This window comes from Melanostigma gelatinosum (assembly GCF_949748355.1).
Source record: "Melanostigma gelatinosum genome assembly, chromosome: 22".
Lineage (NCBI taxonomy): Eukaryota > Metazoa > Chordata > Actinopteri > Perciformes > Zoarcidae > Melanostigma > Melanostigma gelatinosum.
In genome coordinates, this window is record NC_136655.1 from 10,622,855 (window position 1) to 10,636,104 (window position 13,250).

General features: G+C 46.0%; 2 protein-coding genes across 2 annotated transcripts; one reads left to right on the forward strand and one right to left on the reverse strand.

Moving 5' to 3' along the window:
* Positions 1 to 64: 64 nt before the first annotated feature.
* On the forward strand, positions 65 to 1,287 carry stmp1 (short transmembrane mitochondrial protein 1). The gene is made up of 3 exons (XM_079294323.1): positions 65 to 200; positions 506 to 559; positions 739 to 1,287. Exons 1-3 carry the CDS (start codon positions 186 to 188, stop codon positions 808 to 810), a joined length of 141 nt encoding a protein of 46 aa, XP_079150449.1. The 5' UTR covers positions 65 to 185; the 3' UTR covers positions 811 to 1,287.
* Positions 1,288 to 2,763: 1,476 nt separating this feature from the next.
* On the reverse strand, positions 2,764 to 11,106 carry dhx57 (DEAH (Asp-Glu-Ala-Asp/His) box polypeptide 57). Its single transcript, XM_079294088.1, has 23 exons — positions 11,001 to 11,106; positions 10,485 to 10,871; positions 10,152 to 10,355; positions 9,092 to 9,990; positions 8,747 to 8,970; positions 8,521 to 8,642; positions 8,141 to 8,336; positions 7,833 to 7,957; positions 7,379 to 7,512; positions 7,198 to 7,252; positions 6,880 to 7,094; positions 6,654 to 6,770; positions 6,473 to 6,569; positions 6,042 to 6,215; positions 5,665 to 5,865; positions 5,212 to 5,488; positions 5,009 to 5,104; positions 4,830 to 4,913; positions 4,594 to 4,731; positions 4,435 to 4,509; positions 4,181 to 4,315; positions 3,897 to 4,097; positions 2,764 to 3,159 (listed from the first exon to the last, which is right to left on the reverse strand). The coding sequence occupies exons 2-23, from the start codon at positions 10,592 to 10,594 to the stop codon at positions 3,016 to 3,018; spliced, it is 4,023 nt and encodes a 1,340-aa protein (XP_079150214.1). The 5' UTR covers positions 10,595 to 10,871; positions 11,001 to 11,106; the 3' UTR covers positions 2,764 to 3,015.
* Positions 11,107 to 13,250: the final 2,144 nt, after the last annotated feature.

Consider the following 13,250-nt stretch of genomic DNA (forward strand, 5'->3'; position numbering starts at 1 on the left):
AGACTACAGTACTTGTTCGCCGAAGATAACGCGATAGTCGATTGTTTTCTCGCGCATGCGTATTGTTGATGACGTGCTAGCTTCGTTAGCCAAGTAGATTGGTTGATGTCCTCCCTCCAACCTTTAACTGTCTGACTTTAAGTCAGCACATTAGTCTGCTTTTGACAATCCTTCGTTATTCCACCATGCTACAATTCCTGGTGAGTTTAATTGACGTTGTCGTGCATGAGATCGACTAGGACGCTAAGGGATGTGAAACTAGAATAGCTAATCTGTTAGCATAACTTGCTGTCAAAACTCTTGACGGGGTTTATGGAAAATCTCTACTTTGACGTTTAGGAATAACTTACATTTTTAAAGCAGGTTTCACCAATCCTACAGCGAGCAGTTAAACATACCACCTAATGAAAGTACTTTAAGTTAACGTTAACATGTAACTTAAGAGCTGTTACTCTATCAGAAAGGCAGACATTTTGGGCTTAAATGACAGTTGTTTCTCTTCCAGGTTGGTTTTACCCTGGGGAACGTTGTGGGGATGTACCTGGCTCAGAACTATGAGGCAAGTATATCTACATTAGTTCACAGCTGCAACTAAAACCGACCTGTGTAGCCTTCATGGAGGTATTGGACCTATGTCAGGACTGTTGTATTAGACTACATTAGTTTTAGCAAGGTGTACTGTACCTCATCAACTGGTATCTGTGCGTCAGATCGTATTGACTGTTTTTTACTTTCTAGCTTCCCAACATAGCCAAGAAAATTGAGGCCTTTAAGAAAGATGTGGAGGCCAAGAAGAAGCCCCCAGAGTGAGCAAAGCCGGACCATGTCGCAAGAAGAGATACACTCTGTCGAGAAATGTATTTATTTTACAGGGATATAGTACAATTAGTGTACATTTGATAAAAGGATTATTGTGAAATATATATATAGTAACAGTGCCTGGAACCATATTTGTTTCTTCCCTTTAGTTTTATAGGCATGTTATCATGTGGCCTATTTTTATAAGATAAATTGTGCAAAAGCTGGATTTAAAGAATGTAACAAGTGACTGATGGGATCACTTCAAGTCCAGTATCATGGCACTTTTGACTGGTGTTTTCTAGGATGCACTGTGGTGTTTTAACTTGCACATTACATTCATATTCTCAACATTAGGTGTATATTAAGTGAACATGAATGGAGCTTCTCTGTTGTCTCCCACAAAGTTCAAAGATTTCCTTCACAAGCTTCAAGTGTATCAATAACTGCCAACTTTTGACACAAGTGTAAACGCAGCTCTGGATCATTCAACTTACAATAAAGTTGCTGTATATGAATTTTAAAGTCTGTGTCATGAAGGTTCACGAGTACAAGTTTGCTTTCCTGTATGGCTTTGCAGAAGAAAAACAAATCTATATTGCTGCATTGCACTGGTTCCAACAGTCAGAACTCTGTATACATGCTGTCACTACAAATGTGTCCACCAGGTGGTGCCATTTAGATACCCATAATTTTAACCAAAATGGGGGGAAAAGTTACTTAGGTTTGGCAAAAACTATAATTTACTTTTTCTTCACCCTTTTCATTTGATTTTGGCCACCCAAGGCCTCTAAACTCCAGTCTACTGCATTGTGAGAAATGTAGACATTCTCCACAGCTGCTGGGCTGAGGATGTCCACCTCCGTCCTGGTGGATTTGGCACTAGAGGACCTTTTTGAGTGTTTTTGGACTCAGTCTTCTTGGTGGGTCCAGAACTGTGGGACCTTGATTTCCCTGATTTGGTGGGCTTTGAAGAAAATAAGGTTAACTACATTCAGGTTTGGTTCCTCTACTTTGACATGTTTTGATAGCCCTGATAGTCTGTAATGTTACATATACTTTAACATGGTGAAAGATGTCGAGGTCACTTCCAATGAGAGATTATTTATCCATCTGTAAACTCAGATGCGTACACCGAAGAATGCTAGAATTAACAGATCTGTTTTTTCAGATACACAAGATGATTTAATGGCCAAGTAACAAAGTGCTTTCTCAAAACAGTTTGTGCTAAAAATGGTCACAAATAGAAAATATCTATGCATATCTTACCAGTTCAGCACTTGGCACTGTAGTAGGTTAATTATTGTTGCATCCAAGATGTAGCTAGGCTTCACAGGCAACACTAAGCTAAAGAAGAGATGAGCTAAATTAATTGATTAAAATCCAACAGCCAGCTATCTTTACTTTTTTTATTTTTAGTGCAGTGGAAATCCTCACTTGTTACAACAATAAGCTTTCAAATTCATTGGAAATCCTCCCCAAATTCTCCCAATTTAAAAAGCCCTCGCATTCACAATGTGAAAGTGCAGTTTTGACATCACGGTAACATTTAAATACATTCAGTGAATGTAAAACAGGGCAGTACCATGCAGAAGCTCTTGGATCTCTCAAACATGCATTATAAATAACAATAATTACAAGTATGCAGCCACTGTCAGTGTAACAAATCCAATATGGACCCAAGAAACTTCCGTTGTGAGTGAGACACAACCCAAAATAAAAATGCACGATAAACATATGAACTTAAACAATCGTGTGCCAATAAAACTAGTTGTCGCATGGCATTAACAAACACCTTTTTTCTGTTGCATTTAAATGTCAAAATAAGACTGTAAAAAATACAGAGAGGTGCTTTATTCCAGCAAGAACAATGATGGAGGTTTGTCAATCACCTGCATAGACTTTTTTTTTTTCTTTGAAGGCAGAATTTGGTTTAAAAAGCCTCCAGTGCAGCAACAGAGTAAGTTGTTTTTTTTCTTCATGTAAACTGATACTTAAACAGTCAGGTGGCAGTACTTCAACCAGAGGACGTCACACTAAGTACAGTATCTGCCCTGCCGATGGGTCTGTGGTAGTAGAATACAAATTTGAACCAGTAGTTTACCCCGGCGACCCTAAATAATGGAGCAGCGTGTTATCAAAACTGTGGCAGTGATGCAGGCGCAGACACACATGTTGACTGCAAAAAGGGTTGAAAGGGGGCGTCAAGTAGCAGAGCTACTGTGTAGAGACCAGGTGGACTATCATGTGGATGATGCGGGAACCGCGGGGGCAGCTGCACAGGTCCATGCTCGGGTTCCGGATTTTATCTTCCAGCAGCTGGTCCAACTCCCAGCGCAGCTCCTTCACCAGCTCAGCCACCTGGATGACACGCACACATATATAGCGCCAATATCTGAAACAACCTCGGCTAACGGCGCTAACATCTGAACCAAACCGTGCATTTCTTTTTCGCATGTCGGGCAGACTATATGGCACCGCATCATGTTTTCTTAGTTTAAAGGGCCCCCATTAGTGCACTGCATCCCGTTTTCTCCACTGGAAGGGGGCACTGTCATGTTTTATTGAACATAGGGGCATCGAAAATGGCACTTTAGCATGTTTTCTCCACTGGAAGGAGTCGTGGGAGTCCAGTGGCAGCATAAGCGAAGCACAGGTGGAGCAAGACTTGCTAGCACACTTCATTTACCGGTAAGCTTCTGCGACATCGGACGGTGAGCGAAGTTTGCAAAGATATGCCCTCAAAAGGATGCTGAATGAGAGCCGAGCAACACTTTTCCGAGGGCCGAATTCTATATTATATTAGGGACGGGTGCCAAGAAGGGAGGTGTCGCATTTTAGACGAGTAGATTGTGTTTTTTTTCTTCATAAAAGCCTGTTAAATCCTTAGAGCATATAAAAACAACTTTACAAACAGCATGTCACCTTTTTACACCATCACCTCTCACCGAGGTTTGGGCCATGCTCACTTATCAAAATATCACGTGTTTCTATATTTCAACGAAGCCAAAATCTGCACAGACATGTTTGGGGAGATGTGCAAAGACATCCCAAACAGCGTTGTGCATGTAAACTATCAAATCTCCGTTATCTCTGACCTGATGAGAAGCGGCAGCAAAGCGGATCCATCCATCGTCGAGGGAGATGACAAACTCTCCCTTGTGCAGCTCCATGTGGACCTGCCCGCCTCCGAACAGCACCAGCGGGTAGACGGACACCATGCTGCAGTCCCTGATGAAGATGCGGCTCGTCTTCACCTTCTCGTGGTAAACCAGGTAGGGGCTGTTGTAGTGGCGGACCTGGAGCACAGAGAGAAGTCTCAAGGGGCTTGTACCTCTAAACAGCTGTTGGATACGGGGCCACATCTGTCCTCTTATCTCACCGTGTAGTTGACAGACGACGGGTGCACATGGACGCAGCCGTCGTCCTTGGTCATGTAACGGAGCTCGCTGGCTTTGGGCTGCATCTTCATCGCTCCTTTGCTCGTCATCTTGTAGTTCCCTTGAGGAGATCGCACCTAGAACAAAAAAGGACCAAACACAGGAGCGTGAAGCCAAGTCGAGGAATGGGACCGCTGTATACCAACACACTGGCTTGACTTTCTTATTCTGAAGGAGGGAAATAATGAATACACACCTGGACCACATTGGGATAGAGGGCTGCACAGAGCATGGCGGACATCAGCCGGATGTTATCTGCGTTCAAGTTAGCCTGAAAAGGAACATCTGTGTGCTTAAAAGCAGACTGAAATAAGTGCAGCTTATACAATTGAAATAAATGATCTGTGTGTGTTACCTCGGGGCCGGTGGCCTCTAGAACACCATCGGTGCCTTTAGAGCTCATGCGCTCTATAACCCGGGCCCTCAGTCCCTCCTTGATGAAGCCAATGTCAGACAGCAGTTCGGCGAACTGCCTCTTCAGACTGGCGATCTCCTGCGCAGATCACAACAGACATTGTTTTTTAAAGAAATGTCTGACAGCACAGTTGTTGAAGAGAGTGAAGTAGGCGCTTTCAGACAGCACCGCCTCACCTGTAAGACTCGCCCAGACAGAAAGTTCTCCCTGCAGTAAAGGAAGCCAGCCTGGTTGCCATTCTTTGCAGCACAGCACCATCCCTGCAAGAGAGGGATAATCCATCACAGCTACCATTTGGAACGCCACATCAACATTTCTACAACGATGAGTGGACTTGGATGAGTGCAGTCTTTACCTTGTATGCCTGCAGCAAAGCTAGATGGTCACTGCTGGCCACGGCAAAGGCCAGTTTCTTCTCATTGGCTTCTTCCCGCTTATCCCATGGAGACACCTGGAAGACAGACGACCAAATATATAAAGCATTTCTATAGAATGAGACACTTGTTGATTAGTCACCATTGTGTGGGTTCTTCCCGACAGCAGCAAGCGATTTCTTACAAATGGGGATTTGAAGGCCAGACTGGCTGCGATGGTGAGTGCCGGGTCGAGACAGCGAAAGATGGCACCGAACAGCATGAGTTTCCCGATGCGCACGTCAACGGGCAGGCAGGCTAGGTGGTAGCCCAGCGGGGTCAGTTTCTCATCTGCCGTTAGAGCTCCAAGGTCCCGCAGGCGCTGCTTGGCTGCATCCAAGCTTTCCAACGCCGGCGGCTCGATGAGCCGAGAGAAGACCGACACCAGCGTCCGCTCAGCAAACACGTCCAGGATCTTGATTCTGTTGGCGAGAGAGGGAAATGGATATTGCATATTGTTAAATTTGACATGGTGCCACAGGTAAGGCCTCTTTTCTCAGTAAACCAGTTTCCACTCCCAAGCATAAGTCCCAGTAGCCATGTCACACATGATGCTCTATTGTTTGCATTTACAGAGACAAAAATCTGATGGATCTACCGGAGGCAGAGCTGCTCCAGAGGAACCCTCTGGATCTCAGGCAGCTGTTGCTCAGCCAGCTGGTGTTGGAAGCAGTGGCTGGTGAAGAGGTGGAAGCAGATCCCCGAGGCCACGCGACCTGCTCGACCCCTCCTCTGCAGAGCGTTGGCCCGGGAAACCCACGAGTCCTCCAGGCTCTCCATGCTTTTAGTTGCATCGTACCTGAAAATATAGCCAAGAAGAAATGTACGTATTAAAAACTCCACGTTGCACAGATTTTAAAAGTACTGGATGATTGATATCGATTGTGTGCGGCAACAAAAAGTACAATTATTACAACGATTATTCTCTAAAAATTGCACAAATACAGATCATCCAAAGACTCGACTTGAGGTTACCTTTTCTCCTTCATCTTGCCGGAGTCTATGACATATACCACATCGTCAATGGTTACCGAGGTCTCTGCGATGTTGGTGGAGATGATAATCTTCGTGACGCCTTCGGGGGGGCGGCTGAAAACGGCCTGCTGCTCCTCGTTGGACAAGGTTGAATGGAGTGGGTACACCGCACACCTAACGATGGGAAAGTACAGCCACATGAGTTAGCTTCTGATTAGTAGAGCATTTAAAGTGATAGAAGACCACCCGATAGTGACATGGCATTCTTGCTGCCATGTAACAACCCTTAAAAGGATTTGGTTTTAAACAAGTCAAGAAATTCTGGTTTGCACCAAAAAGGAGAAAAAAGAACCACAGAACATTCATTGTATACCCTCATGAACAACAACAGGAACTAAAGTCGCCAAAAGCACACGACTTGACACACGGACCTGCTGTTGCCCCTGTTGTTGAACATTCTGTTGGACATGAGCTGCTCGTAGAGCATCTTGATCTCAGCCAGGCCGGGCAAAAACACGAGCACCGCACCTGGATAAAGAAACAAAAAGTTCAAACTGAAACGTCCGGTCTTGAATTCATACCACTGTGATTATACACATGGCGGATTCTAACCTGGAGGGTAGTCGTGTTTTCCATCTACAATCCACTCCAGCAGGCTCTCCACCAGGTCCATGTTGATCTTGTCCAGGTCCATTGCAGCAATAGTCTTCAGCACAGACTTCTTAGTGTCTGCAGAAACACAAATGTAACATTCATGCATTAACAGGCAGCAACAGAATGTTTGGATAAGAGCTACAGTAGAAGAACCCACAAAACAGACCAGCTCTGTTGAACTCACCTTTGAATCTGACCGTGAGATCCTGCAGGCTGAGCTGCTGGTCTGGAATGGAGTCTTTGACATAGTCCTTCTTACAGAAAGACATGAAGTTCCACATGTCGTCACCCAAGTCGTCCACCGTGTCTCTCGGCTCTACTTTGCTTCCTCGTCCGACTGAGGAAGACGAATTCTGTTTCCCTGAGCGCATATAAGGGCTGCCATCCTCGATGACATAGCTGGGAAAATGAATTAAACTTAACTGAGTATCAAGACAAAAAGTCAACTACATCCTTTCACCTGTTAATATTCCTCAAATATTTGTTGGACTGAAGTACTTACCGAGATTTATCGATTGCATCTTCAAGAAAAAACTGGTCCACGGGAAACGTGCGACCTGAAACGAGAGAAATCCACTGAGTAGGAAAAACAAAAAAAACCAATCTACGAAATGAGGCGTGCGAGTTGAACATGTGACGTGTATGTCATGTCTAAAACAGATACCACACATAGGGCTGATTACCTGGGATGTGGACAGTGGGACAGTTGTAGAAATACTCAGAGAAAAGTTTGGCATTGAGCGTGGCACTCATGAGAATGATCTTCATGTCTGGCCTCTGCAATATCAGGTCTTTTAACACCAGCAGCAGGAAGTCACTGACCAAGAGAAGACGAAACAGAGACAGAGAGTGAAGCCAGTTACAAAGACGTAAATACTTTCCTGTTTGAGAAGGGAACGTCTGAGATTGAGTAAATAACAAAAGGCTATTTGGTGACAGCTCAAAGCACAATGAGAGCAACGGTTTGATTGATACCCTGCTATTTTCTTGATTTTATGAATTGTACTCTTTTCTTTTTAACATCATTATTGATTGAGGCTCTGGCAATATTGTCTCCGTCACACTCGTGCCAATAAAGCACAATGAATTGAAAATTGAATGCACACGTTCTGTACCATCTGGTCTATGGAATCTCACCTCTCCTCCGTTCGCTCGTGCACCTCATCCACAATGACGTGCGTGACGCCTTTGAGGTCCGCCTCGCTCTCCAGTCTCCTCAGCAACACGCCTGTGGTGCAGTACAGCAGTCTGGTGGCAGACGTCTGTCAGTCAGTGAAAAGAGAGGTAGAAGTCATTATCTTATAACACAAAGCTTGGCTACATATACTTACGTTAGGACTTTGAATCACATGCAACGCATTCCAAGTCCTCTGGATCCAGTGGCTAATGCTGATGGCTTAAAATCCTGCACACTACACACATGTACAAGTCAAATGTGGCCGTACCCGAACACTCTCCAGGCGGATCTGGTAGCCCACTGAGTTGCCGAGAGACTCTGCACGCTCCTGTGCCACTCGCTGGGCCACAGAGATGGCAGAGATGCGGCGTGGCTGAGTACAGATGATGTTGACCACCTCCTCCGCTGGTCCGCCCAATGAGTCGTCCAGAATGAACTGAGGGATCTGAGTGGTCTTACCACACCTGCAGAGAAGCCACAGAAGATAAACATTAAGACAGAATCATATCTGTTACAGAGAGGTATGAATGGGCTGAGTGTCTTTATATCTACCAGATATTTGCTTCATATATATAACCTTCTGGGATCTTTATTTTTTTAAATAATGTATTTTTACACATTGTTTATATGCTACCCTGTGTGACCCACCCTGTCATCCCGCTGACAACCAGCACCTGGCACTCGTCTAACAGGTCGAGGATGTTTTCCTTTTCTTTCCAAGCCGGCAGTTTCCTCCTCTGCTCCAACATGGACCTGAAACGCCCGGATGACTGGGTGAACGGGAGGATGAGAGAACAGCAATGCATTAAAACACATACACCGCGTCGGAGAAGGTGCGCGCTGTGACACAATGTAAAGATGGGCCTTCTTTCACCTGTTTATTCTTAAACTCTCGGCACAGCTTGCCATTTTCCTTCAGTAGGTTGTCCATCTTCGGGTTGTGCCTAGTCGCCATCTTCTTCCTCAGATTGGCGTAACTCTCGTTCTCAACCGGAACGTCCTCATCGTCCTCGTCCCTCTCGTCCCTCTCGTCCCTCTCGTCCCTCTCGTCCCTCTCGTCCCTCTCGTCCAGCTCCTCTGCCTCTACCGGCTCTTTCACTTTAAAGACAGAGGTGGGATTTTAACTCATATACACACACACACACACACACAATGTTGAGCTCTATTTGGTGAAAATAGGGACGATTAATAAAAAAAGGCATTGATCTTGTTGACTCACGATCTATTGGTCTCCGGTTGGCAGGTGGAGCAGTCCTTCTGTTGCTGGTATGATTGCCATTGTTGGTACCATTACTTCTGCTTTCTTCAGCAGCGTTGATCCTCACACTCTTAGCCATGGGAAGAGATGGTGGAGGAAGCACCACGACGGGCAGTGGCGTGCTGTATTTGTGATGACTGACAGCCAGCAGGTCCTTCATGGTAGTTTCATCCTCGCATAAAGTGATCAGAGTGTAAACAACAGGCTCGTTGTTCTTTGCCGCGGCCAACGCCTCTCCGAACAATCTCTCAGTCACGCTGAGCCTCCCTGCGGCCCCGAAGGACTCGTCGGTGGTGCTGAAGGCAACTACTGGTGCCTGGAATGGGTAACGGTTCCCTTTGGGGAATCGGACCTCTAGTTCATACTCGGGAGGAGAGTAGCTGCTGAAGCCAGGCTGGCTCGGGCCGTCCAGGTCTGGGGAACCAGCCCCAGATCTCCCTTTAGTGGGGAGCTCGTGCTTAAACTTGCACTTGTCCCCAAACCGGCAGCCTTGCCCTTTCAAGAAGAACCGGCAGACATCTCGGATGCTAATGGATCCTCCTCCACCTCGACTCCCGACTTGCCTACCATTCTTAGCAGCATTGTCTGAGAGGAATAAGAGGTCCAGGGTTATTGTCCAGACTGTATTGGCAATGCGCTCACTGAAGCGCTCACCATAGATGGCAGCTAGAGCCAGAGCTTCTTCCTGCCTCTGGCTCAGCCACTCATCCATAGGCACCGCTTCGAGGCCATCGGGGGAAACTGCTTTCTGACCGTAGCGCTCACTGAAAATCTGGCAGAGGAGCTGTTCCAAAGTGGCCCCGAATTCCCCTCCACCGGACTCCAATGCTTTTTTCCCACGCTCCCTGTCAAACCCATACCTACACAAAGTCAAGATGAGGAGACGAATGGTTAGAAGACAAGGGAAACCTTCACCAACTCAAATCTTTTTAGTTCCTGACAGCACAGCAGCAAAAAAACAGACTTGAGATGAAATTGCACGATCATTTTCAACAGCAAAATAAATGAATCCCAACATCACCTGCAAAGTTTTCCTATCGCAAATAAGGAGAGGACAGGCTCAGGGGTGGGGCGGTCCTCATCGGACGCAGTCTCATACGCTGGGCTCTCCGCCCTCTCCACAGGCTCATCAGTAGTGGCCCAAAACTGGCCTTCGTCGCGGTGGTCCAACTCGTCAAATTCTTCCTCATTCTCTTCGCCCTCTGAATAATCTGAATCGGATTCACTGAGGCAGAGAGGATGATACGAGTTCATGTCAACGTGCAACGGACAGACTTAACTGAATTCAATCGAATTCCAATTAGTTTCTTTAAACAGGTAAAGGGATGTACCACATTTAGTAGAATGTACTTACTCGTATGGCTCGTCAAAATCCCGTGTCTGCAGATTCCGCAGAAGCTCCTTGAGTTGCTCTTGGTTCTCATTAGTCATGAAGAGCTTCTGCAAGGGCATGGTGCTCATCATCTCTGGCCTGATGGTGTCACTTGCCTGTGGGCTTGTTCGTGTCCTCGCCAGGGACCTTGGGAGAGCCTTGCCGCCGCTTTTCCCATCGCCTCGATCTCTACCTCCTCCCCTTCCTCGACCTGCATCCCTGCCGCCGCCACCGCCACCGCGACCACCGCGGCCGCCGTCACCGCGACCACCACGGCCGCCGTCACCGCGACCACCACGGCCACTGCCGCCACCACCACCACGGCTACCGCTACCACCACGGCCACCGCTACCTCGTCCCCTCCCAGGTCTTGAGGAAAAGCCAGGTCAACAAAGAGAGCGGGAAAGAGGAGGGTGTAAGAATAAATTAGCAGGGAATGGCCACACTGTCACAAACTTAAAGTCTTATATTTAATTCCTTCACTATAAAAAGGAATACCTGCTAGGACGAGGGGGTCCAAATTCAAGGTTGAAATCATCTCCTTCATCCCAGCACCCAGCTCCTCCTTTCTTACTTCCACCTCCACCTCCGCCTCCTCCACTTCCACGTCCACCTCCTCTTGGCTTGTTAAACTTCCCCCCTCCTCTGTTTGGCTGCCCGCCTCTTCTCCTTGCACTCATTTCTCTGTTAAAAACATACACACATGGTTTCTCAGACAACAGATTGTTAAGTAGTCTAGTATCACCACCACCAACACATCATGGATTGCTTGAAAAACACAGCTGTTATCCCACAGAACACTCACCTTCAATTAGTGTCCCTTCATAGCAGCAATCAATCTGTGACGTAAAGAGACATAAAATGCACAGTTTGAATGAATCTTCTCAGGAATGTACAATAATCCTGGATACACCAGAGAGAGCAGTTAGTCCAGGCAGGCAGCTACTGTACATCCACTGCAGAGCACTGTGTCGCACATCGCTGCGGGCGGCTCGTCGTGGCACTTCATTTCAACTGTGAGCAATGAGATGGTGGCTGACACACACACACCGCGCTGGTGGCTACAATTATGCAATCATACACGGTGGCATGCAGACCGACAACCCAACCAGGACGATGACCATTAAACCCAACCCCCGGCTGACTGACAGAACAAGCTGTAGTTAACAATAACGTGGTGTTGTGTCGCCTAGTGCGACACGCCGGGTCTGTAAAGTTGATCAAGCTTCAGCTAGCTAGCGAGCTAACAGCTAGCTAGGCTCACTCTTCACTATATTCATCTAACAATCTAACAGAGAGAAGCTTTATCACGAGCCAAGTCGAGAGGTTAAAATGCTCTAGAATACCATTAGTATATGGAAAGATATCATCAGCGATACAGTACAAAAAGTACTTGAAACACACGGCGTTAACTTTCACAAGTATGGACAAACCTGAGACAGCAGTTTCACCGGTAGACTGCTTGTCTTTGATTGGTCGAAACCTCAGGGTTCATACTTCCGTTTCCGGTGTTCGGTACCGTTTTTAGGATATCATACTTGTTAACGTTCAATGTATTATTTGTAAGCATCTGTAGGTTGTTGGACTTCATATGGTACTCATATACTGAGCTAAACTATACAATAGGAGAAATAAAATACCTTTTTTGTTAAGCAGTTCGTTAGTTTGCTCTGCGCCAAATATTGTAACCATGGCAACTGCAGTTCGCGTCGAGTTGAGCTGACACGATGTTTGCTTGTGTTATTTTCAACTTTTTAAATCGAGTTGTTTGACTTTTTACATTTATAAAGTGGCCGGCACACAGCGGTTCCTGTCGGTTCTGACAACCATCTGTCTCGGATGTCTGGTGGGGTGTGATTGTGACATTTTAAAACACCAAACAACACCTTCTGTCTTTACTATCTGCTGTATAATGTATCGTTTTCACTTTCAGACCATACGGAAAGGGATTATTTATTAAAAGATCAAGGTAGGATAAATATTGCATATTCATGGTTTGCAAATATTGCATATTCATCTGACAGATAAGGTGGTAAATATGTGTATTTGTTTATAGGGGAAGGGCCTATAAAGGTGTCCTACATTTTCCCAAATGGGGACAGATATGGTGAGTAATCACTGTACATATAGCTAGACACTTTTACATCACAGAACTGTGTCAACGAGACGTCTCCTATGTCCTGTACAGAGGGAGAGTGCGACAGGTCTGCATCAGGGGTGATGAAGAGGAGCGGTGCTGGTAAACACACGTCAGCAGGTGGCGTCCTATACACTGGAGAGTGGCTTGAAGACAAAGTATGGATTCAATACTCCTGATGTTACTGAAGACTGCATGGTTGTATTTGCTGTGGTTAGTCACACTGTCCTCTGTGGAATAGATCCATGGCAGAGGGACCTTGCAGCATCCCTCTGGAGCGCTCTATGAAGGAGAATTCCAAGAAAACATGTACCACGGCACGGGAACATATACCTTCCCAGACGGCTCTACTTACAAAGGTCACTTTCACAACAACAGGTAAAAGGCAATACATTTTTGGCACTTACTGTGCGATTCCTTTAATGTTTTCTGAAAAGATCCATGATTATACTGCAGAGCTGTGGTCTAATTGATGGGCAGCCCTCTTGTATAACCAGAATAAAGCAGCTAGGCTCCAGTTGTACGCTCCCACAGCAATCAGTGGTTTAGTGCATCTTGATATGACGTTTCTCTCTTAGAGATTAGTCACTTGAACCCTATAGCATTGCTAA